This window comes from Ursus arctos, unplaced genomic scaffold, assembly GCF_023065955.2.
Source record: "Ursus arctos isolate Adak ecotype North America unplaced genomic scaffold, UrsArc2.0 scaffold_24, whole genome shotgun sequence".
Classification (NCBI taxonomy): domain Eukaryota; kingdom Metazoa; phylum Chordata; class Mammalia; order Carnivora; family Ursidae; genus Ursus; species Ursus arctos.
Genome location: NW_026622919.1, coordinates 22902330 through 22927005, shown reverse-complemented (window position 1 = coordinate 22927005; position 24676 = coordinate 22902330). Strand labels below are relative to the sequence as shown.

Sequence of the window (24676 nt, the reverse complement as noted above, 5' to 3'; positions counted from 1 at the left end):
GGAAGTTCGGGATGCCATGATGACAACTACCAAGGGGGACCTAATCTAGTCTAAAGCGTCAGGCAAGTCTCGAAGGGGAAGTAGGATTTTTACAGAAATTTGAGGCAAAAATTGAAGATTATGGAGATTATTGGAGATTCGATAAAGCTCTGTTGAGAAACCTATTTAGATTAAAAAATTTCGAGGATGTGAATGTCCAGAACTGGTTGATTTTTCGGACCAAGCATTATGGGGCTCGCTTGTAAAAGCACAGGTTCTAATTCTCTAGGCGGCAACGTTCTAAACTAAAACTCGCTCCGGCGCTTGTATAAAAAACTAAAACTCCCCGAAACCCTCGCAAACTCCGCGTGGCGACGTAGGACGCGCGCGGCACTTCGGGTCTTGTAGTCTGGGACGGACTCCGAGTCCCATACTGCTGTGCGGAGGGTCGTCGCGCCTGCGCGGTGCGGGCGGCGGGCAGCGCCGAGTGCGAGGCTCTTTTGTTCGGCTGAGGGGAGGGCCGTTGGCCGGGGCCTGCGGTACGCCGCTTCAGTGAGGGGGTCGACAGCGGCCACCGGCTTGTTGCTTTTCTGGGCGCCACTCCCCCGGCCGGCCAGACGCGACGCGCCATTAGTGCGGCACCGATTCCTCTTGGGCTCTTGGGCGCTGCTCTGAGGTGAAGAGCCCGCTAGAGGCGGGGAAGTAGGGGGGGAGGCGCGCGGCGGCGGCGGGAGCCCTGGGTGAGGGGCCGCGCGCGCTTGCGGCGGAGGCTGGGGAGCGGGGAATGCCCCCGGTTCCGCGCCTTTCCCGCGCGGAGCTCTCCGCCGGGTGCAGGGGGTCGGGCGCCGGGCGCGAGAAGGATGGAGAGGGCGGGGCGGGCGGCGTACTCTGAGCGCAAGACAGAGGCGATTCGGGGTGGGCCGAGCACTGGCGGGTCGCTCCTCGGGGCCTGGGTAGACAAGACAATGCTACGTGGGTTGGGTGGGCGGCTGCCGGATTGGGCTGGGGAGGAAACACTTGAGTAAATGGGGAAGGGGGACAGGCCGGGCAGTCCTGATGCTTGGACATGCGTGGGGAGGGCTGACGGCTGCGAGACCCTCGGTTTCGAACGCAGCCTGAGAATGTTGGTCCGGCCGGGGCTGCGGGCGGGATTTCGCTCGCGGAGCTAAGGAGAAGTTACTTCGAGGAAATTGTCGAGGGGGCTGGGCATCCCAAGGTGTGCGACTCGGAAAGGAGACCTGTTGGTTAAACTGGAGAGGGGGCTAGGAGAGGGAGGGGCGGTTCTGTGCCAAGCTTGCTCTCGAGGGGGAGGAGCTGTTAGGGTAAGTAGGGCGGAGGCGCCGAGAGTGTTTCTGTAAGGAGTGAAAGGGGAAAACTGGCCGTCTTTGCTTCCTGATGGGTCCTCACGGTGGGGAGGCTGTAAGAAAAACGTGTGAAGAAAGGACAAAAACAAGATTTCTTCCCTCTCCCGGATTTTCTACTGCCTTCACTCTTTGATTCCTTCTCGGAGTTGAAAAGTCCAAGTGCCGCGCTCGCTTTGATTCAGTTCCGTAAGTTTTTATCTGGGATCGTCACTGGTCACAAAGGACAGTGAAATGGTAGAAGCGTGTAGATGAGTTCATACTTAAGGAATTAAGTTAGTGAGCGAGATTGTGAGATGATGTGGGAAATGGGGAGACAAAGAGGAAATGTGAGTTCGTGAGATTTCTTTCTTAGGCCCTTGTGATTTTTTTAGCCAGCCTTTCTTTGTTGTTGGAAAATCTGAATACAAAATGAGCAATACTTCCTCCAAGCTTCAGATGATGGTTTTTCATGGATGGCCTTATATGCAGACTTGTATTGGTTTAACTCGATTGAGGCGGAGTTTACAAAAAGATCAGTTACAGGGGAAACTCAGGCCAGGGGTAAGTAAGATACCCTCCTCAGTTGTATTAAGAATCCTGTCAGCAGTTTGGAATAGCTCTGAAAAAGTCCAAGGTTTTGGAATGGAAGCATGAATACAATGGGGCAATTAGTGCCTGTGTTCCTCCCTAGGTGCGTGCAGACATTTATATTGTAAGTAGTATGATTGAGTGGGAAACTTGTTGGGAAACACCTTAATAAAGCTTTAGGGAAAGGTTCAGGATCCTCGTTCATTTCCAATTTTCCCTTTGGTGACATTTTTCTTCATTGGCTGTTGTAGCCTAAATTGTTTTTTCATTAAAGATGTAAATAGTGTGTAGCCTGGTGCTTCTAGCTTCTTGGTTGAAAGGGACCAAGTAAGGATACCCTAGCCTTCCACTTTTTTAACTGCAGGATACTGATAATTTTCTAACCAAACATCTGAAAAGAAGCAGCCATTCAATAGGGGCTCCTGGCTGGCTCAGTCAGAAGAGCATGTGATTCTTGATCTCTGGGTCCTGAGCTCAAGCCCTACAAGATTACTTACAAATAAATAAACTTAAAAAAATAAAAAGCAACCATCATATCTTGTGCCCATTTTAGAGACTAGGAAAATGTTTCTTTTTGAGTACATACCTTAAATTTAAAAAGAATTGATGCATTTTTGTCGTTTTTCTAGTAGTTTCTCCATCAGAATCTCACCTTTTTTATATACTACCTCTGGTGGTATAACAGATCGTGCATTAGACTTGATAGATTTTCATTTTATAGGTTATTTCTCTGAAGAGTTTTTGGAACAAAACACTAATGGCAAGTATATGAGCTCACATAAGATGGGGCTCTGCCTCTTGTTACTCTAAATGTCTGGCACATAGGTCGTTCCGATTGTTGAATGAATGGATATAGCTTTGAGGTCCTTTATTAGAATTCCGTGTACTAGCAGAATGAATTAATGTGCGCTTAAATAATTAGCTTTCCTGTCTTTGATCAGTGACATTGGGCAGACCATACCTGTTGCCTTTGGCATGCTTGTTGTAGCCTATGTTTTTTGTTTTTGTTTTTTTTAAGATTTTATTTATTTATTTGACAGAGAGACAGCCAGCGAGAGAGGGAACAAAAGCAGGGGGAGTGGGAGAGGAAGAAGCAGGCTCCCAGCGGAGCAGGGAGCCCAATGCAGGGCTGCATCCCAGGACCCTGGGATCATGACCTGAGCCAAAGGCAGACGCTTAACGACTGAGCCACCCAGGCGCCCCGTAGCCTCTGTTTTTAATACACTCACCTTGATATGTAGATTGTGCAAGTGACAATTTTAAATACCTAGGCAAGGTCTGGGAGAAGCCCCGCGTCCTGGGTTTCAACAGCAAGCTGTAGTTCGAATATTTTGTTTGAAAGTATCTTGAAAAATCTTTTGGGTTCTTTGCATTAAGTTAAATAAATAGTGTTTCCAGGTAGTGATGTCTACTGAAAAACTGAATAGCCTTTCCAAGGTTAATTGCAGAAGTTATTCAAATATGGACAAAATTCAGATCATGTCAGTATTTGAATTGAATAACTTGTATTAAATCTTTATTGCCTTTAGCTTTCATGATTTGCTGACCAAGAAGGAGCTACCTAATTTGTCAGTGAAACTGTGCCTTTCTCTTTAATAATAGCTAACACATTGAGGGCCTAACCAAACTGTGGTATTTGAGAGGTTAGTGTCAATACTCTGGTTTTGTTTTTGTTATCTGTGAATGCTTTGGTCTCTGCTTTTAATTCCAGTTCTGGTCTAGCTCTCTAATCATTTTTATTTCCTCTTAAACTAAAAGACTTGCTTCAGATTTATTACTGTGTTCTACTAATGTTTGTACATCCTTGTGGCCCCCCAACCCAAAGCTGTGTGTCTCAGTTCATCCACATCAGCATACTGAAAGGGGTTAGCCAAGTTTCTGGACACATCTCAGATAAAATTCTAATTTTATTAACACACCAGTATTCTAGTCCTGGTCCTGGAATTCAGGGGCAGGTATTCCTTTAAAAATGAAACTCCTGCTTACTGGGTATGTGGCACGAATTCTTGTTTTCTACTCAGTAAAGTTTTCCATCTGGAAAGCATTTGCCTCCCCAACAGCCCTAGCTAACAGACTAACAGCAGTTTAGAAACATGAGTCAAGAGGACTACAAATGAAGTATATACCACACATGCCTTCACCTGCCTTTTGATTACTGGTATGTAGTTGCTAATGCTCAGGAAGGGAGTGCTGCTTTCTTGTTTGCCATTTTGGGCTTGCAGATGGAATTCCTCTTGCTGATCATTTTCTAAAACGCTAACAGCTTTGGACTTCTGTTCCCTGATTTTTGGAGTCTGAGACATCTATCGTTACTGTCCATACAAGGAAGGTTCAACACATTACACAGGGCTCCGACCTGCCTTTAATTGAGTGTCTGAGTAAAAATAGAAACAAAATGGTTAAGGAACCACAAGGAAAAGAAATAATATTTGACTAGGTTGGAGAAGCTTCATGGAAGAAGTAGCATTTAAGGTCGGTCTTGAAGGATGGCTAGGATTTTGACTGTTGGTGTTGGACAGGAACACTTAACTTCTTAATAATGAGCAAAGCCTTGCATGGAAGAAATGTGCAGGATGTGTTCAGGTTATAGTTTTGACAGGAGTGTAGGTTTTGTGAGGGAGTAGAAGTAGGAAATGGTTGGAACGAAAGGGTGTTAGATGATGCACTGAGGAATTGGTTTTTGTTTTAAGGAGGAGGGACCTTGTAGAAAATTATTTAGCAGTTACCCACCACTTTCCTATTCAGTCTACTCCACCCAAACTGGTTTACACACCGTCTACCTCAGACGTGCCTCACTGCTTTTGTTCACAACTGTTCCTTGGGCCAAATTGCCCTCTTCAATCCACCTTTTCATATGCTGTTGGAGCCTGGCTTCAATCCCAACTTTTCAAAACCTTTCCTAATCACCCTAGCCATTTATTCTTCCAAGCTCCTGTAGTGCTTTTGTGGCTACTTATTCTTGCTTATGTTTCTTTTGCTAATTATTATATACTCTTAACATTTCTCTTATTGAAATAAAGTTCAACTTGCATTGTATGTTTTTATCTTTCAGGCCTGGCTCTGGAGGCTTTGGAAATTCATAAGCCTTAGTTTTCTCATTTGTGAAATGGGTCTAATAGAGTTCCCCTGAGGACTGAATGCCTTTATATCATTAAGTTTTGAGTATTCCGTAAATTTTAGTTATTATTATGTTGTTATGACTTACCATTAAGGGATTCTCAAAATCCTGTGCTGCCTGCGTGGCTGTGTATCCTGCTGGCCTGAACAAACATCTTCATTCGTCTGGGTGTGAGAGGGTCCCTTCAACGCGGAACTCTCAGTGCTTTTGCCAGAGTGAGTTGGTCGCCCTATATTCCACCCAGCCTTTTAGTAAATGCTTATTGATTTTATTTGGTTTTAAATAGATAGTATTAAATGCTGGAGGAGCTGTAGTTATAAACTTTTATGGTCATTAAGGCCAAGGTCTTAAACCTAAGCTAGAGGCAAAAGAGGCAGAAGGAAAAAAGGAATAGAAAAAGGAGCTAGGTAAAAGGAGTAGTGATGTGGGGAGTGATACGCACAATAATTATCATCTGGTCCTTACTGGCCACTCCTTTAGTCTCGCTACTTCTACCTGGTCACATTTCTGTTCCTCAGATAAAGCAAGCTCTTCTCACTTTAGGACTTTGAACCAACTATTCCCTTAATTTGGTGTGTTTTTCTGGTTTTTGCGAAGTTGTCTCCTTGTCATTGGGGTTCTGTTTAAATGTTAATTAGTCTAAAGGTACTTCCTCTATAGCGTTTATCACTAATACCTTCTTGCGTATTATCTGTGTCCTGCTCTGCCTGCACATGTATGCGTGCACATACTCCCACTCATGCTCAGCTCGTCCACAGTAGAATATAAATTCTAAGAGAAAAGGGATTTTTGTCTCTCCTGTTCACCCCCTTTGTCTAGCACCTTACACATAGTAGGTATCCAATAGATAATTGTTAAATGATGAATACTGTAGGAGGGTGTTCCTAGGAAGAATTAATAACCTAAACCTAGTCTGGGCCTCACGGAAGCTCCTGATCGAGACATTTTAGGTAAGGGAAGCAGTCAAGTGAAAGAATGGGTCAAAGGGCAAGGTAATTGTGATTGATGGGTTAGGTGTAGTGGTCTTCAGCTCAGATGCTCACAGATGATGATATAAAGAGATCTGCATTTTTTTAAAGATTTTATTTATTTATTTGACAGAGAGAAAGACAGCCAGCAAGAGAGGGAACACAAGCAGGGGGAGTGGGAGAGGGAGAAGCAGGCTCCCAGCAGAGGAGCCCGATGGGGGCTCGATCCCAGGATCCCAGGATCACGCCCTGAGCCAAAGGCAGACGCTTAACGACTGAGCCACCCAGGCACCCCAAGAGATCTGCATTTTAAATGAGTGGCTAGTATTGAGACAGCATCAGGTTGGGAGTTACCCAGGCAAGAGATGATGTTAGCTTGCAATAGGATGGAAGTAGTAGGCCTAGAAAAATGTATGAATTGAAAGATATTTACGGAAGGAAGGAAGGAAGGAAGGAAGGAAGGAAGGAAGGAAAAGAAAAAGGGAGGGAGGGAGAAAGAGAAAGGAAAGGAGAAGGGAGAAAGAAAGAGAAAGAAAGAAAGAAAGAAAGAAAGAAAGAAAGAAAGAAAGAAAGAAAGAAAGAAAGAAAGAAAGAAAAATATAAGATACAAACTCAATAGGATTTAGTAAGAGGCTAGATGTGGAGGATGAGTGGAGAGAAGTCAAGGATGGTTGTCACTTTGTCCTGAGCTCAGTAAACGCACTATGAATTCTTAGACCATTGTTCATTTAATTGGCTTTTTTAAAAAGTTAATATGTAAAAGTTGAGCCTGAAATCACAATTTCTGAAGTTTGGTACAGAGCTTTACTGTTTGGATTATCAAAACTGATTTTTGGTGTTTATACTGATTTTCAGAAATCTTAAAGTTCTTTTCACAAATAAACCGTTTGTTGAAGTTTTCCATTGTATTCAGAATTTATTTCCTTTCTCACCTATCTTATCTTTCTTGATAGGAAGATATATTCCTTTTGCCAGTTACTACAGGGGCGTTGTTAACTTTATTTTCCTGTGCGGGCCAGATAAAAGGAAGAGCACAAGAAATTCATACACTTCAGGTATACGAAGTGTGATTTTTCAGTTTCTGGCAGCTCTTCTGTCTTGGTCGTCTAGAAATGAGATCTTAGTTTCTCTGTTTCGTAATTATTGGTTCCTTTGTAACAGCCAGATCTGGGTTCTTCTTGAGTGTGTTCTGGAGCTGCTCTCCAGTTTTAAAAACGTAGCCATGAATTTCAGCCATACTCACAGGATGGAAGTGCTGTTTTGTTATTGAGTTCTAATGCATTGGGTTTCAGAAAGCTATCTTTAAGCTTAAAGCAGTAAATAATCTAATGAAATAGGACATATTTGGAAATATATAGACAGATAATACCAGAAGGTTATAAAAGCTCACCTCAGGAATCCCATGAGGGTTGTTATGCCTATTTTTTTTTTTTTACTTATTAGGAAATTATTTAGTAAATATAAAACTTCCTATAGGCATAAAGTAGTTTTGAGCGGTAGGGACAGGAAAGATACCATTTTGTCCTCCTACTAGCTTTCTTCTGGTGAAAGGAACTGTGAGGATCTTTCAGGCAGTACTCTTCTGATTGCACTGCTAGTGCGGAAAAGGTCCAGATTGAATAATGCTGAATGTGATACAGAGGAGGTCTTGTTTGCAAGAGCATCAGTTTATTGCTCCAATCTTATTCTTAATTCTGTGAAGAAAGTAAAATGTTCGCCTGCCTTTTAGCTGACTCTAAGAATTGATTTATGTCTGTAATAATGTGTGTCATTTCACCTGAGGAATGTAGTTTCTGCCAGTCCTCTTATAGCAAATGGCTTTTATCCAGGGATATGCATCAAATCACCTAAGGAGCTTTTAATTTTATATTATTATTTATTTATTTATTTTTAAGTAAACTGTATGCCCGGCGTGGGGCTTAAACTCATGACCCTGATATCAAGAGTCACACAGATCACCTAAGGAGCTTTTGAGGATGCAGATGCCATGGTCAATGCAATATTGTTTGTAATAATAGAAAATTGGAAACAACCCAAATTTTCATCACTAGGTGATGGTTAGAGTATGATGTGTGCTTACAATGTGGAATACTATGCAGCTTGTTATGAATGGAGATCTATATGGAGCAGTGTCAGAGATATACTACGTTCTATAAGAAGGCAAATTGTAGAACTGTAATAATCTCTTTTCACTTAGTGTATATCTGTATTTATGTATAGAAGAATGAGAACAGACTTTAATAGGTTTTGGGCCAAGGAACTTTTGATACATTAAATATTTTTGTAATTGAATATGAACACATGTATTATATAACAGAAAAACAGTATTTCTTAAAAATAATGCACACCCTACTTTCTGTGTCATTGAATCTGGGTGTCTGTGAACTCCGTGGGTGATTCTGATTCTTCTATGGGTGAAAGCTCTCTACTCAAGGTCTGCTTTCCTGTGAATTCTTTCTTAGTAAAGATGGTCACCTCACCAGACCAACATTCTGAATGTAGCTTAGCATTTAGCTCAAAGCCCTGGTGCTTTGGTTTCAGAGGTCTGTGATTGTTACCTGTCCTGACATCTGGAATTTGATCTTTCAAGCTGGCAAGAAATCAGTACCAGCTCCTCAAAAACAAAATACCTTCTCTTGCATCTGATACTGTACCACCTTCTGCTTTCAGGTAGCATCGTACCTCTCTATTTTCTAGCTTCTAACCTCCTGGCGGAGGGGGTGTAGGGAGAAGGGACAGTGCTTTTTTTTTTTTTTTTTTTTTTTCCTCTTGAAAGAGCTATGAGTTCATGACTCTTGTTTCAGATTTACACCATCCCTGTATTCATCGGGACGCTCTAGATGAATTTTGGTTCTTAAAATTGGCATTTTCTTAGTTCTCTAGCCTACTTGGTGTAGGTATTTAACCTCAGAATTTCTGCACCGTCTAGCATGTGTCAATTTAAGACTCCAAAGACTTGCTGGGGCACTACCGACCAAGGCTCTGTTACTGCCTGCCGATTTAATTAACTGAATACCTTTGTATTCCCGTAACCAATTAAGAATCATTGGTTTTTTAATGCCATGCCTTACAAGGTCTTTTCTGAAAGAAAATCATTATCAGTCACTTCCTTATTTACTAATGACAAAGTGTAGGGAGGGTACATTTAAAGAAATCTCTGTCCTGTCCTTGTGGAGGCTGAAGGGAAGTCTCCCTGCAAGTGTGTGGCTAGCTCCCAGCTCTGTGTGTGCAGCAGGGCTATTTAGCTCAGCCTTGCTAGATGTCCTTCCTCAGGTGCTATGCTCTTTGTTTACTGTGTGACTTTAGGTGATTTATTGTGTGTAAATGTTGTGTTATCTATGAGGTGTCGATAACATCTGAATGGCTTGTTTCATAGGATCAAATGAGGTAGCACTTTGTAAACTAAATTTCAATGTAAGTGTATTTTTCTAGGCAGCTTAAAATGCAGCTGACCCAGTAAATTTGTTTGTTTGTTTGTTTAAGTCCTCTCTACACCCAAAGTGGGGCTCAAACTCACAATCCCAAGATCAAGAGTCACACGCTCTACCGACTGAGCCAGCCAGGTGCCCCCCTCAGTAAATATTTAGATAAAAGTTATAGTGGCTTACGTTAACTCTAGGTTTTTTTGTCTACAACATCGGGATAAGCCTTAAGGAGATTTGTCCAAGGACTAAGATTTCTGAGTTAATCCAGAACAGTTCGCCCTTGCGTACACCTCTTGTGATGTTCTGTCATAAATTTTGACCCTTTGTTCAATGATTATGGCACTTTTGATGCCATAATTTGGCTGCCAGGATGCTTGGGGGGAGTGGCAAATTGTGTTGATGAAAGGCATTTTTCCATTGTGCTGCTACATTGATTTGAGTTACTTTGAGATTTCCTTGCCAGGCTTTCATTGCCAACCAATTCCAATTGAGAGTCCTCCTTCTGGATGTCCCTGCTAGTGTTTGGAGGCTGCCATATTCAGGGAAAGGAGGTTTCTCTTGAAATAATCCATTTGGGGGGCGCCTGGGTGGCTCAGTCGTTAAGCGTCTGCCTTCAACTCAGGGCGTGATCCCGGGGTCCTGGGATCGAGCCCCACATTGGGCTCCCTGCTCCGCTGGGAGCCTGCTTCTTCCTCTCCCACTCCCCCTGCTTGTGTTCCCTCTCTCGCTGGCTGTCTCTCTGTCAAATAAACAAACAAAATCTTACAAATAAATTAAATAAATAAATAAATAAATAAAATCTTAAAACATAATCCATTTGGAAACTGAGAATTGGCACATTTTAATATTTAAGGGGGCTCTTGGCTCTTCTGACAGTGCTAGATTCTATAGAAAGAGTGGGTTGCATTTTTAATCTACTTCACTGATTTTGACAAACAGCTTATTCAAGACCCTAGAGAGCTACGTATAAATAAGGGGAAAACTCAAGTTGGAAAGCCGGGCTGAGAATCTCCAATATAAAGAATCTGGTACCTGAGGTGGATGCTGGGATGAGCCAGGTAAGAAAGCTCAGAGAGAGGCAGGAGTCTGTTTTCTACATTCTTCACTTTTTTGAGTTGCTCTTAAGACAGTGAGTTGAGTAAAGAAAATCAGGAGGTCTCACTTTAGATTTCCCCATTTGGGGGGTTTTCTTTACTTACCCTAAAGGATATTTTCTTTGTTCCTTGACTCTTCCTCCTTGGGACCAGGCTAATGTTACAGGGAGAGGAAGCCTGCAGTAGCTAGAGGCAAGCCAGAAGCTGCCCTGGTCCTCTTGGTTCATAGCGGCAGCATCGGTGGGCAGTATGCAGTGCTGCTGCTTTTTGGGTGTAAGACAAATACAGCTATTAATGTAGCTAACACAGGGCCTTGAATAGCTCTGAATTTTGAAGTCATGATGATAGAATGCCTTTCCTTTACTTTCTTAATTACTTGGTAGAGGGATTATTAGGGGACAGTTACTGTTTTTGGATTGTCTGTAACCCATTGTTTTCCTTCCAACTATTGAGAAAGGGATATCTTCCAATTTCCAAGTCCAAATTAATGTAGAGAGTTGTGGTACCCTTTGTTATCTAAAGGTGATTGTCAATTTCTTTTTCTCCACACGTTAACCAAAGACTGAGGATGAATCTTGCTTACTCCTTCTACTCATAGCGGAAGGAAGCAAGGAATAGCACTTGTTCTTGGGAGGAAACACAACTGCATTTGTCCAAAAGGAAAACTAAATTTTTCTTTCCTCATAAAATAACACTTGTCATATGGCAGTCAGAATTCTGAAAACCTGAAAGCATCTCCCTCCAGAAGGAAGCGCACACAGCCTCTGAATCAGAGCCACAATGAAGCTGGCCAAGAATTAGCCAGATTACATTCACTCTACTGGTTAGTCTGACCAGTAAAAGAAGGAAGGGAAGCTTTGTGTGGCATTTTCTCTAAAAGATAAGAGAGGTTGGGGAGGGAAGGAAAAGCAAAGGAGATTCTTCAGTATGTAAGTGGAGAGGAAGAGTGTTGAAAAGATGCCTCTCGCCTGAGAACTGTTCTGAATCCCTCTGTGGACAGGGGCCTTGGGTTTTGCCTTAGACCACACTAAAAGCACTTCAGAAAACATTGTTTTGTGCCACTCTCCAAAAGTTCAGAATACCTGGAGTGCCTGGGTGGCTCAGTCAGTTAAGCGTCTGCCCTCCGCTCGGGTTATAATCCTGGAATTAGCCCCACATTGGGCTCTTTGGTCACTGGGAAGCCTGCTTCTCCCTCTCCCTCTGCTTGCCACTCCCCCTGCTTGTGCTCTCCCTCTCTCAAATAAATAAATAAAATCTTAAAAAAAAAAAGGTCAGAATAACTTTAAAGGGAAGTGGTGTTTGCTTTTTTCTTTTCAGACATTAAGCATCAGAAAAGCAGGAACCATGTCTTGCTGTCTTGAATATCCAGTATCCAGCAGTGTCTGGATTTTCTAGTATAGTTAAATGTTTCAGAAGTAAGCATTGCTCATATATGCGGACATGGGAATATCTCCGGGTATAAACCAAAGCTTCTGTGGATAATGAACGGATTCATATGATGATCCTGACTTTGATGAAAAATTGTTATATTTCATATGATCTGTAGATGGACTTTTAAAAAAAAAATCTGTACATGCCAGTTTTAAAGTATATTTAGAAGAATTTCTACTTAGGTTAAGTAAGACTTCCTTTCTTAAGGATGCTAATAACAACCCGTTTAACCCCAAATCAGCGTTGCCTTGAATTTCAGACATGGTAATAACTACTGTCTTGGCTTGGATTATCTTCCATACTCTTGATTCTTTGTATCTCATTGTGGGCAACTGTGATTTATCAATTTGTAGGTTTTGGCCAGTTTTGTAGCTCACTTTTGTTGTATTGATATCTTATGGCGCCACCTACTGACACAAATTGGTAAACAAATGGCTTTAAGCCTACCAGCAGTCAAGGGTTGTGGTATTTGAAGGACTAAAAATAGATTTATAGAGGACTAAAATTGAAGCACTAGAAGTCACCCAGCCTGAAGATGTATTTTACAAAAGAATAAACTTAGGTTCTATTATCTGTGATAACTGTCTCTTTTTTTCCTATCATTTTTCAGATTATTGCAGTGTTCCAGTCTAGAGGATTTTGTGGTCATTCTGGCATTTTTATGAGCCTTTCTCCCCCTCAGAAATAAACTAAGTAGAATAAGAAACTAACAAACTTTCAAATTGTAAATCATTGGTGGCGTTCAGAAAAGACTGCTTAAAGAACCTTTGGAGACTCAGGAGAGGTGTTTTAACGATGCAAAGAAATGGGGAAAAATTAAGCCAGATGTTTGGTAAATAGGACAAGCTACTTCACACTGTAAAAATTGAAGTCCAGTGATACGGAAGTATGGATCAGAGGGTTATACGTATATAAGTCTGGTGTGTGTACATTATTTTTAGAAGCCTTGCTTTCAATTAATACTTTATTTTTTAAAAGATTTATTTTAGAGAGAGAACGAGCAGGGCAGAAGGGCAGAGGCAGTGTGTGAGAGAAGGAGATGCCCCGCTGAGTGGAGAATCCGACAGACACAGGGCTCAGTGTCACAACCCCGAGATGATGACAGCTGAAAACAAGAGTTGGACGCTTAACCAACTGAGCCACCCAGGAGCCCCCAATTTAATTAATATTTTAGATACCATGCTCTGTGGTAAAAGGGATATTGGGAACTTTTTTTAACTTAGAAAGAATAGGGACGCCTGGGTGGTTAAGCATCTGGTTGGTTAAGTGTCTGCCTTCAGCTCAGGTCATAATCCCAGGGTCTTGGGATCAAGTCCCACATCAGGCTCCTTGCTCAGTGGGAAGCCTGCTTCTCCCTCTGCCTGCCGCTCCCCCTGCTTGTTCTTTCTCTCGCAAATAAATGAAATTAAAAAAAAAAAAAACTTAGGTATAAAAGTTTTAAGTGGATATGCAAGAAGAGAGTTTTGCTATGAGATTGGTTGGGGCTGTTTATGCACTAACTTTCTAGCTGAATATATCAGAAAACTTTATTTTATACTGAAGCCGAATAGTCAGAACACTTAATATAAGCAGCATATGCTATTAAAGTTAGTGATGTCCCTGGATTTCTAACCATCCAAATATTCACCTACCAAGAAAAGTATGCCCTAACGCCCTTTTTATTTTATCACTTTAGCAGCGTCACCCTTTAGACCAGAAAGCTGGCGGGCACTATGGGGAAGAAACAAAACAAGAAGAAAGTGGAAGAGGTGCTAGAAGAGGAGGAAGAGGAGTACGTGGTGGAAAAAGTTCTTGACCGTCGAGTGGTAAAGGGCAAAGTGGAGTACCTCCTAAAGTGGAAGGGGTTCTCAGAGTAAGTGTCATTAACCTGGGGAACCCATTCATTCAGTCACTGACTGTTTCTCAGGAGTCCAGTAACGTGCAAGGCCTAGGGTGCTCGATGGGTAGTGTGACCCAGGCCTGGCCTTCATGGCTGATAGTCTAATTAGGAAAAATACCTACATGTACAAAGTGCTATAATGCAAGACACTGATTGCTGAGAAGCAGTTGTATGTGCAGCTTTAGACTGATTCAAGTATGCAAAGAGTAATTTTCCTTTGAAGAAGGCAAGTTTCTAAGCTTTCAATTTGTATTAAAAAGTCCCCCATTCCACCACCACCACCCCCGTCCCGCCAAGAAATTTCAGCGTTACCAAGTTCTTGGTCTTGGACAAAATCTGGTTACTCATTATCGTTAACTCCTCTTTTCCAAGGACACCAGCTCTCGTCATCCTGTGCGTCTCCTTAGTATGAGTGTGCTAACTTTGAGTGGAAAGTGTGACTCACTGTGCCCTCTGGTTTCAGTGAGGATAACACGTGGGAGCCAGAAGAGAACCTGGATTGCCCTGATCTCATTGCCGAGTTTCTACAGTCACAGAAAACAGCACATGAGACAGATAAATCAGAGGGAGGCAAACGCAAAGCTGACTCTGATTCTGAAGATAAGGGAGAAGAAAGCAAACCAAAGAAGAAGAAAGAAGAGGTAAGGGGAGAAGAATTTTTACTAGCCCAGAATTCCTACTGCTGTCAAAGAAGCTGAAAGCCCTTTTAATTTTTAAATTTAAGCACTTTTATTTAGCTGCTTCTGGGACCTCAGCAGCCATCTCTCATTCCTTCTGGAATCTTAGGCTAATGCTTACAGAGCATTTGGGGGTTAACTCTGGTAAAGCCACATAATCTATGCTTATTTTATCTGAGGTGCAAGAATAATAAGTACAAGTAAATTCTTGCTTGTAGATGGATGGTTTTCAGTGTTGTAATCATGATAGGTGTGAGATAGCTGCGTTCATCTATTCAATACCTTAAGTTATCTTCTGAGGGTGAAGAAACAGTTGTGGAAATTTATTTTGCTTGAGATGTATGTCCCTTTTTACATATGGGGAACCTCAAGACCTTGATGGAAGAATCACTCAGAAGGATGCAAAAAGGCCTGTGACTTGGAGCCAAGGTATTGGTGAACTACTGACAAGAGTGTGATCATATTAATCGGAGAAGCAGGACTGGCTGCAGTGTGGGTAACAGTCCCATACAATTAAAGTTGTTCCATCCATCTGGTTTTTACAGTCAGAAAAGCCACGAGGCTTTGCCCGGGGTTTGGAGCCAGAGCGGATTATTGGAGCTACAGACTCCAGTGGAGAACTCATGTTCCTGATGAAATGGTGAGTCTGCCAGTGGCTCTGTGTGGTGGTTTTTTTTCTTCTTCCCATCTGTTCCATGCCAGAGGAAAAGAGCTGGACCTTCGAAATTCCAGTCGCCCAAGTGTGAAATCTTTAAAGATGGCATAGTCCTTCGATAGTGACCCTCGGCCTGACTGCCAGCCCGGACTCATGAGTTACAGGTAGGGGCCCTTAGGATTCTCCGATCTTTGCCCGGTTTTTTAGGAGGTGGGAGAAAATCCAGAATGGAGAAGGTATGGGGAAGGGTCACATTTCACTTATGTAAATGAAGAGGGAAAAAATGAAATGTGATGACCCACCCTCCCCTTGTACTGCCTCCTAAGATCGGGCTGGCCCCAGGATCAGTAGTTCTGTTAACTTCTCAGGGTTAGTTAAGAATTTCTGTAGCTCTTCCCTTTGTCCTTGAGCGTTAGAGCCTTTCCACTTTGTGCAGATTCTGTAATTCCAGGATCAGCCAGTAGGGGTCAGCAAGTCCCTTTTACTATAACTGAGCAGAGAGCAAGGCTATCTTTTTTCATTAGACGTTATACCAATGGTAGTAATACTCCAGGAAACAGACTAATGAAAACAGTTGTCCTGAGAATTACAAGAACTGTAATTAACCCCAAATTCTGTAAAATATCCCTATTCTCTGTCCAAAAGGAAGGCTTTCTTTCTTTTTCTTGCTTGTTGAAAAATACTTGTGCTTTTTTTCCCTCCCAAGTGGGTCTCAATCATTGTCCTTAAAATATAAATTAGGAGTGAGTGATTGTAAACTTTTGCCAATTAAGGCAGTATTCTAAGGGTTTTGTCCTTTTGTCAGTCTAGAACCTTCTCTGAAACTCCTATCTATACTAATTCCTCTGGTTTAGAAGGTGGCCAGAGAGGCCTAACTTCGACACTACTGAAAGCCTATGTCACAGTTAGGTGAAACTCTGTTTTTGTATTTTGCGTTCCCTAGATGTTCGCTGAATCTGACCTTTTAGCTGATTTATCGCTAGCCTATAGGAGAAAAGTTCATTTTTAAGGTGTGCATCTGGGGGGAAAAGATTGATACCAGGAGTTATAGTGCAACTGCAGTATATTTTCTCTGTGTGCATGTGACCAGTCTGAGTTACAGTACTGTTTCCGTATTGTTTAAGATTACACTCCTTTGGTTGAATTACTGCTGTTTGTAAAGATTATACCTGAATGTAACTCTACAGGTTAAGATAAAAAGATTGGATATTGACGATAAAACCAAGTTCATTTTAAGGTGATTTTCCTGGAAAGTTGAGATACTTGTCCATTTCCAAAATAGCAAATACTTCTTCGCTGTGAACTGACTGACCTTCCCTCAGAGGGTGTTGTTTTTATTGTCTGCTTCAGGCTCCCATACCAGTATACTACTGTTCCCTCCCGTTCTCTTCAGTGCACTGTTCAAAAACATACCTTACCCGCTTAGTCAACCCTGGTTCCCGGGCTCTCTGGCTTTGGTTTATCTGTTGCTGAGTTCTGGAAGTTTTGGGTGGTGCCTCATCAGAGACCCCATCATACAACTGCCACCTGCCCTAACGCTACTGCTCCCATTTGGGAGATTCCCAGTGGCCTTACTTCTAAGTCTCTTGTATGTGATTTTCAAATTTTGAGACCATTTTAAAATCCAGAAAAATACAAAGAATTATGTAACAGTCCCTTATTTTCTACTTCCCAGTGTTGAAGCACCATTTCAAAGCACCTGGGAGTTGTGGAATGTCTGTGTGAGCATGGCATTTGGTAATGTTAAACAGTGTAATTATGAGTCAATGAGAACGTGTCCACCTGCATTGGCTAGAGTCAGTGGTATTAAATCTTACTATTGGTATTAAATCTTACTATCCAATCTGGTATTAAATTCTACTACAAAGCCGAGATCTCTCCATGGGCTCTTGGCAGCTGGGGTAATGGCTTTTCGAAGAGTGTGGAAGCTTCTCTTCTGCCCTCCAGGAATCTGAGAGTCATGTTCTTTTTTTTTTTTTTTTTCTGGCCTTGCCCAGAGGTTCAGATGTGATGGACTGAGTTAAGTGACTTAGGTTTTAACAAAAATACCCAGAGAGGATTTTCAACAGAAGATCTCTGAGGATGTCACTTGACTAAATGCTGCTTGGGCCATGTTATCACCCTTCCCTAGGCTACTCTTCTGGAATTAATACTTTTAAAGCCCTATCCCTTTTGTCATCCAAGTTAGGAGACCACCAGCACCTGGTCTCAAGGTGTCTCTGCTTTGTTCTGCAGGAAAAACTCTGATGAGGCTGACCTAGTCCCTGCCAAGGAAGCCAATGTCAAGTGCCCACAGGTGGTCATATCCTTCTATGAGGAAAGGCTGACGTGGCATTCTTACCCCTCGGAGGATGATGACAAAAAAGATGACAAGAATTAAGTCTCCTGAGTACCTGCCCCTGTCACATCTGACTGTGGGTTTCAAGTGGGGAGGGAAGGAGTTCTACTTGTCTTGACACCATAGAGGTGGCTTGAGAAGATGTCCTTTGAAGAGCAAGTATCGTTTCTGTGCCCTACAGCAGCCCAAGTGCTTTAAAGCCTTTCCATGCTGTGTAGTTTGCACACCCATCCCAGTGGAGGGGAAGGAAGAGAAGTGTTGCAAGGCAGCCCATTCTGTACTTTGCTGAGAAAGGCAAAGGGCCTTCCATGAAGGACAGAACTTGCAGAATGGGTGTGTGGGAGAGCAAAAGGTACTGTAGATCTTCAAAGCGCATCTCCACAACCCACAGCCTTCTTCCCAATAGTGTTAACTCTGCATTTTTACAGCGTAGCATGTGTGTAGTTTTTGGCTATTACTGGTGTATCATTTGGGGGTGGGAGGGTTGGGGGTGGGAAGGAAAGGAGATGAGTAGGATCATTTTTGTTAAAATTTGGGGCCTGATTGGGGAAATGGTAAAACAATGGAAAGAACAAACTTGTGGTGATTCGGTTCTATGTCCAGGATATTTTACCTTTTCAAAAAAAATGTCATTGGCAACCTAAATGAGGACTGTGAGAGACTGTTTAAAAGCTGTGAATGCCTGAAACGTAAAAGCCAAGGTGTTCCCTGCCTGAGCTTAATGCTGTTCCCAAGAAAGGACTAAGCTAGTTAATAAATTACCAAAGCTGCCATTTTGGGGATGGTATACACAGGCGGATTGTTCTGTCTTAGAGGTGCTAATTCTTGAAATTGATAAGAAGACCCTTTCTTTTCCAGTTATGAAGTTTTAAACATCAGCTTGTCCATCCACGCCACTGGCTGAGGTATTTGGGGAGGGGAAGAGGGTAGTATAGAAAGTGGGAGAGTAGAGAAAGACAAGGGCCCCTGCTCTTAGGGTGGAAAACTCTTGGAGCTTGTTATTTGAACTTTGAACTCTGAAATCATTGGTGGCAGGGTTCAGTCACTGACAGCACAAGTTCATTGAATCACTTCGAGAGTGGAATGCTTTCAAAAGCTCTGGTCTCAGGAGAAGATTAAACTTTCATACTGGGGCAGTGGTTCACTTTAAAACACAAAACAAAAAATTTTTTTAATCCTAAGAATGAATTAATACCCAAAATGCTGTCTTGAATCATGAGATCCATCAGTTCTTGACATCGTCTAGACCTGCATTCTAGAACTTCATTGTAAAATCTTTTTAGGCATGTGTTAGGTTTCTGTGGAAACTTTGTTTAAATGTAAACTTCATACCACATTGTCAGTTTTTGTCTTAATAAAACTATAGATTTATAATCTTTGATTTCTGTCTTGATTAGTGTTACCAAAACCCTCCCTGCGTGTCATTACCTTACAGGCTCAGCCTATAAGGAAACAACTCCCACAGTTGGATGGCTTAATTTCTTTAACGCTGTAGGCTTGAAAATCTAATGCCTGGCCTGAATCTTTGAGTAGTCTCATCATTATTTACTTAGTAAATATTTGTTGAACATTTATGATTACTCCAGAGATTGTAAAGCTTGTCACGTCATGCTGTCTTCATATTGCCCCAAGTTCGTTGATTAGCACTCTGACCTGCTTGCACTTCCAGACCATGGTATGTTTGGAAACATGGGTTTTTGAGGTAGGTTTAGTTCTTGACTCATGTATTTTGTAGACTTATGTCACCTTAGCTAAATAGTCAACTCTAAAATTTTCAGGAATTGGCCTCGTGTTTGATCACTGAATTAAAATGTCATCCACTTTCTTAATGGCATTTTCTGCCTATAATTCTAGAGCCAGAATGGAACTAGTCTCTTGTTATTTATTAAAAGGGAAAACGGGATTTCCACTGAGATCAAATCAGCTCTACTCACTAGTACGAAGCATTTGTTCCAAAATAAACTGATGCATAAATATTTTTTTCAGAAAGCCTCCTTGGGGCATCTGGCTGGCTCAGTCGGAGAGCATGCAATTCTTTTTTTTTTTTTTTTTTCTAAGATTTTTATTTATTTGACAGACAGCCAGCGAGAGAGGGAACACAAGCAGGGGGAGTGGGAGAGGGAGAAGCAGGCTCCCAGCCGAGGAGCCCGACCCGGGGCTCGATCCCAGAAGGCCGGGATCACGCCCTGAGCCGAAGGCAGACGCTTCACTACTGAGCCACCCAGGCGCCCCAAGAGCATGCGATTCTTGGTCTCGGGGTTGTGAGTTCGAGCCCTCACATTGGGTGTGGAGATTACCTAAAAACAAAATCTTAAAAAAAAAAAAAAAAGCTTCAGGAGTTTGGGGAGATGAAGTAAAGCGGAGGTGGGGAGGCAGCCTTTCTGCGCAGAGGCCTACGTGTGTCCTTGTCGGCAGCCCCAGAGCCGTCAGCCGCTAGCTGAACGAGTTAGGGTGTGGTGGTTCTGTTCATCGTTGGATGCGCTGACTTAGCCTTCAGCCTTGGTGTGTGTCCGGAATGGACTGCTCTTCCGCTCTAGTCTTAAACCTTTGCAACTTACTTAATTGCCATTTCTGGCATTTCTGAACCCTCGCAAAACCCTCTCATTCTTCCCCCGGGAAGATGCTGACATTGGTAATGCATCAATGAAAACTGAAGTGAGGCTAGATTTTCACAATTTTGTTACCTTTGAAAGCCAGCTGTCACATGTCTAGATTAAGGGTTTCGGTATCAAATTTTCTCAAGTGCTTGTTGAAGCCGCAAATGCATGCGGAAATGTTGGGAATAAAAGATACGCAGAGGCACAACAAAGCTTCCGTCTGCTTCAGAAGGTATTCGGAGAGCATTTCTGCAGGCAGCACAAGAGCGCGCTGGGTGGCGTCGGTGGAGCTGCGTCATCGTCGACTCCTCACCCGGGAGTTGAAGAGGAGACAGGTGATGACCTTAGTTGCTATTTCCAAAGAAGAGCTTACTAACCTGGTGACCACATCACCATCTGAGGTGTCCTGCATGGTCTTCAATTGAGTTTCAAGTTAGGACAGTAAATGACCACAGAGGCAATCTGTCAGTCAACGGTGCTCCGGAATAATTGTTTCTGCTTTTCAGTGTCACTTGAAAGTTTGGATTACTGATTATATTCATTTTTAATCGTTGAGTTTTTAAGTACTTATTTTCAGATATGATCTTAAATTCCAGAACTCATTCCAACCCAGCTCCATTTGATTTTAACATGGCCATTTGGTGTTCGGCCATGTGCGATCAGGACATCTTTATGGCCTGTGACAGTGGGACTGTGTGTTATAATCACGATTTCCATCACAGAGAAAGGGAAAATGAGAGGAAACTGCTACTCCAAAATAATTTGGTGGAACTGGAACTCTGAAATCCAGATTTTCTACAGTAGCTCCAGATCTTAAACTATGTATGGCCCCGGGTTCTGTTTGAGATCATTAATTAACCTGATCAGTTTCCCTGATACTAGTATTAACCTGATTTGCAAGTTGGGTCTTTTTGTAAGGCTAAAAAGACCTTGTTTAGAGCTGATAGGACTGAACTAAATCCAGGCTCAGCGTTTCCCCTCTAGCATAGGACTGAAATGCAAACACCACTACCAGGCCATCAGTCAGCTTTGGTCAAGGAAGGCGTCTCGGCTTCATCTTGCTTTTCAGCAGCAGGAAGCAGTCGGGCAGCATCCAGGTGTTCTGGTGTGTGGCTAAGGAAGCTTGGTGATGGCGGAGCTCAAAGATCCCACAGACGGTCCTCGGTCTGGGAGCCGCATGTCACCTTGGTTTGACTGTCCAGCATTGAGGTTTTCTTTAGAAGTTACTGCTATTCTAACCAGTGTGTTCACAGTTGCTCAGCTGTCTTCTGTGGATGACTTTTAATTGACTTTGGCCTTCGGAGCTTCCCGCTGCATAAATTGCTGAATATTGAAAGCGAATGAAATCCAAAATAAAACCATCTTGCACTGGGATGAAAAACACACTTGGTCCTGCTCTATGGGGGCAAGTAGAGCAAGTATTCTGTTTTCTAAGGCTTTTTTTTTTTTTTTTTTAACCTTAGGCCAGTGAGACAGCAGGACTATGAGGCAAGGCTGAAACATTAGGTTTACGCTCTACACTGATGATTTGGTTCTGTAGTTGTTGCTCATATTAAATAGCTTGTGTTAAAATATTCAACAGCATGTCTGGATCTGCACTGTAGCCTTGATGGTCTGCTTGGTGGTTTGTGATGGTACCAGAGCCACTGTTTACCTCACAAGGATTTTTAAATCCTAGTTGACTTTGACCAGTCCTGCCATTTATTGTTTGCATAGCCTCAGGTCAGACTGGGCAACTTTGGGGCCCGCCTGTGGGGCACTGGCTCATTGTTTAAATTACTGCTTCAGCCTGTAGCTGAGGACTGAATCGGCCTAATTAAATTTGTGTTTAAAACAAAAGGCAGAGCACCACCTTCTTAGCCTTTTCCCTGCCTCCTCCCAAGTATAAACTAGGTTTTGTTTCCTTGGTTGAAATAGCATCTGGAATTAAGTAACAAATACTGAGCAACCTACCCCCATTCTGCAGTTAGCCTGGGAAAGATCCAGCTTTAAGACTTTTTTGATACTCCTGTGTCCTCAGAGAGGAAGACGGGTGTTTTTATCTAACTGATTTTGAGAACACACCTCTTTGGCGGGGTCCCGGACACCTCCAGACAACCCGCGCACTGGATTCTGTGTCTTAACTAACTCAGGATGACACGAACTTTCAAAGTTCTGGACAGAACAAGGACTAGAACTCAGATCAGGTGCTCAGTTCCACGTGTATACCGAGTTCCCGCACACGCTCCTTCCGCACTACGGAGTCCCGAGCCAGAGGCGAGGAGGATGGCTGGCCTCGGTGGGAAAAGTGAAAGGTGAGAGGTTCTTGCTGGGCTGACAGAATGACAGATTCAGGTCAGTGAGTCCCTTTCATGTCCCAGATGGATCAGTGATAAGACAACAAGGCTTAACCACTCACGATAATGAAGCACGTGGGTTTCGCTTAACAGTTTCTGCCCTTGCTTGGGAAAATGACTTCAGAGAGGCGGCCGCCAGTGTGCTGCCTGTGCCCGGGGGTGACAGGGTCCGTCACGAGGTGGACTTGCGGGTAGTGCCGTAAAGCTCGCGAGTGGAGCTAAAGCTGTCGCTCTAGGTCAGTGCCTGCTGGAGGAGGGAGGAGATGTGAAGGTGGTGGGGACTTATTTTTTCTACAAGGCACTTGTGTTTCCAGCTTTTGCCAAACCAGCCTGAAAAGCAGCAAGGTCTGGCACAGCTGGGGGTTGTAGAAGGGCCGACGGCTGCCTGAGGAAGGCCGGCTCCGTGGAAAGTACTCCCCATTCCCTGGCTGGCTGGCTGCTGCTCAGCTTTCCCTGGTCAGGGCGGGAGTCCACCGTGGAGGCCAGGTCTTGGGGACACTGAGCATTCTCTAGCTCACTACATTTCCCCTCCGTTCTGGATTTCTATTTTTATTGACACTGAAATACCCCAGACTTACTGGTGAGATCTGTGCCGGGCAGAGGTTGAAACCGGGGGTATGCTTCCAAACGCTAATGTGAATTAGGACGTGGGGAGAAATGGGCTTGAATGAAGCCCAGTAACTGCTGAAGTCAAGACAAAGCCAGGCTTCCGCCCCCCCAAGCAGGTCACCTCGAAGTCCGGTCCTCAGTTCAGCCTGAGGCCTGCTCATCTCCCTGCCAAGAAGAGTCTAGGACCTCCTCTCACTTGTCTGAGGTGTAGCAGGCCTTACTCGAGTCCTCGTTATCTTCTTCCTGCCAGAAAAAGCCTTGAAGCTGGAGCACCCACTCCACCTGCCAGCGGCAGAAAGAGGTCAACCCCACAGCAAGTGCTGACCAACTTGGCCCAGAGCCCCAGCTAATCAGCAGGATCCTAGACACAACTGTACATCTCTCCATAAGGGGATGGGGGAGGGGCGACCAAAATGTACTTTCTCAGACCAGGGGCAGCACTAACAGGGCGAGAGATGATTTTTTTTCCCTCTTAAAAAACATTTAAGTATGTAAGGTTGAAATTGCAAAGCAAGATAAAAGTTACAGCCTAATTGTGTACTTAAAAATACATTTCTAGAAGGGATACAAAAACATGACGGAGTTTTACCTGTCACAGTCCACTCTTCTGTATATAATTTGTATTTTTTTTCGGCATTAAAGGTTTTCAAACTTAATTTTTAGTCTCTTTTTTCAAGAATCTTGGTTTTATCTGGCTTACAGACCTTAGCTAATTCCTAATTAGGAAAGAGCTTGTTTGATGACGCTTTCCAACTAGATGGGGTTACAAAAAAAACCAAACTGAAACAAACTGATGCTATGAATTCTGTTCCGCCCCTTGGGATACTCCAGTAGCACCATTAAGGGACTACTGGGCCAAGGCAGGTCAGACAGTGGTACACAGACAGGACTTCCAGATCACAGGTCCCGTTACGGGGACCATAGCTTCTGGTCCTAAACCTCGTCCAGTGACCGTACCGGCTGCCAGGCGAGCGTTCATCCCTCGGGCATCTGCCGGGCACCTACCCCGGCGTGTGGCGGCGGCTCCTGCAAGCCCCCGGCGCCTGGAAGCAGCCAGCTCTTTGTGGGCTCGATATTAAAGCAGGTTTTTTGAGGGAGAACAGATCCTGTTCACCTCAGCCAGGGAGGCTTTCTGATGCCTTCAACCCTGCGGTCTAGCTTCCTGCTTCTCCGGTTCTGTGGCTCTGCTGTTCCACTGAAGTGCTTGGCGCGGGCTGGTCCGTGGCTTTCAGGTCTTCAGTCGGGGGCACTGGTGGGGCTACTCTCTGATGCTCTGCACCCCTTTGGTGGATGGTGCCACCAGAGAAAGGGCAGCATGCTCAAGATTAAAAATGCACTTTCTCACGGGTGGACAGACAAGGGGCTGGGCCACGGGCCAGCACCTCACCCAGCCTGGTCCTAGGAGAAAGGCCAAAAAGGATTCTGAATCCTTCTTGGGGATTCAACTAGCGAACCGGTGAAGAGGTATGAACACCTTTGGAAGGTTTAATTGTCTTCCTAAATTCCTCATTGTCAACCTCCCCTGTTCTCCACCCACCTTCCAACGGTGAGCTCTGCCTTAGCCACACAATGGCCAATCCTCCCCTCCTGGGGTCTTTCTTTTACTCAATTTAAATTCAAAGTAGGGAAAAATTGCACC

General features: G+C 43.5%; 1 protein-coding gene across 2 annotated transcripts; it reads left to right on the top strand.

Annotated features, from left to right (window-relative positions):
* The first annotated feature begins 429 nt into the window (after positions 1–429).
* On the top strand, positions 430–18869 carry CBX1 (chromobox 1). 2 transcript variants are annotated; one of them, XM_026513047.4, is made up of 5 exons: positions 430–655; positions 13622–13798; positions 14289–14466; positions 15048–15142; positions 17393–18869. In XM_026513047.4, the coding sequence occupies exons 2-5, from the start codon at positions 13659–13661 to the stop codon at positions 17535–17537; spliced, it is 558 nt and encodes a 185-aa protein (XP_026368832.1). In that variant the 5' UTR covers positions 430–655; positions 13622–13658; the 3' UTR covers positions 17538–18869. The 2 variants fall into 2 exon arrangements, with proteins under 2 accessions (XP_026368832.1, XP_044245218.1); XM_044389283.3 differs by lacking the exon at positions 430–655 and adding an exon at positions 1356–1529.
* The last annotated feature ends 5807 nt before the right edge of the window (positions 18870–24676 follow it).

Coding starts and splice junctions, on each gene's coding strand:
- CBX1 (XM_026513047.4), top strand. CDS start 13,659: ATGGGGAAGAAACAAAACAAGAAGAAAGTGGAAGAGGTGCTAGAAGAG. Junction 13,799..14,288: donor AAGTGGAAGGGGTTCTCAGA/GTAAGTGTCATT, acceptor CTCTGGTTTCAG/TGAGGATAACACGTGGGAGC. Junction 14,467..15,047: donor CAAAGAAGAAGAAAGAAGAG/GTAAGGGGAGAA, acceptor TGGTTTTTACAG/TCAGAAAAGCCACGAGGCTT.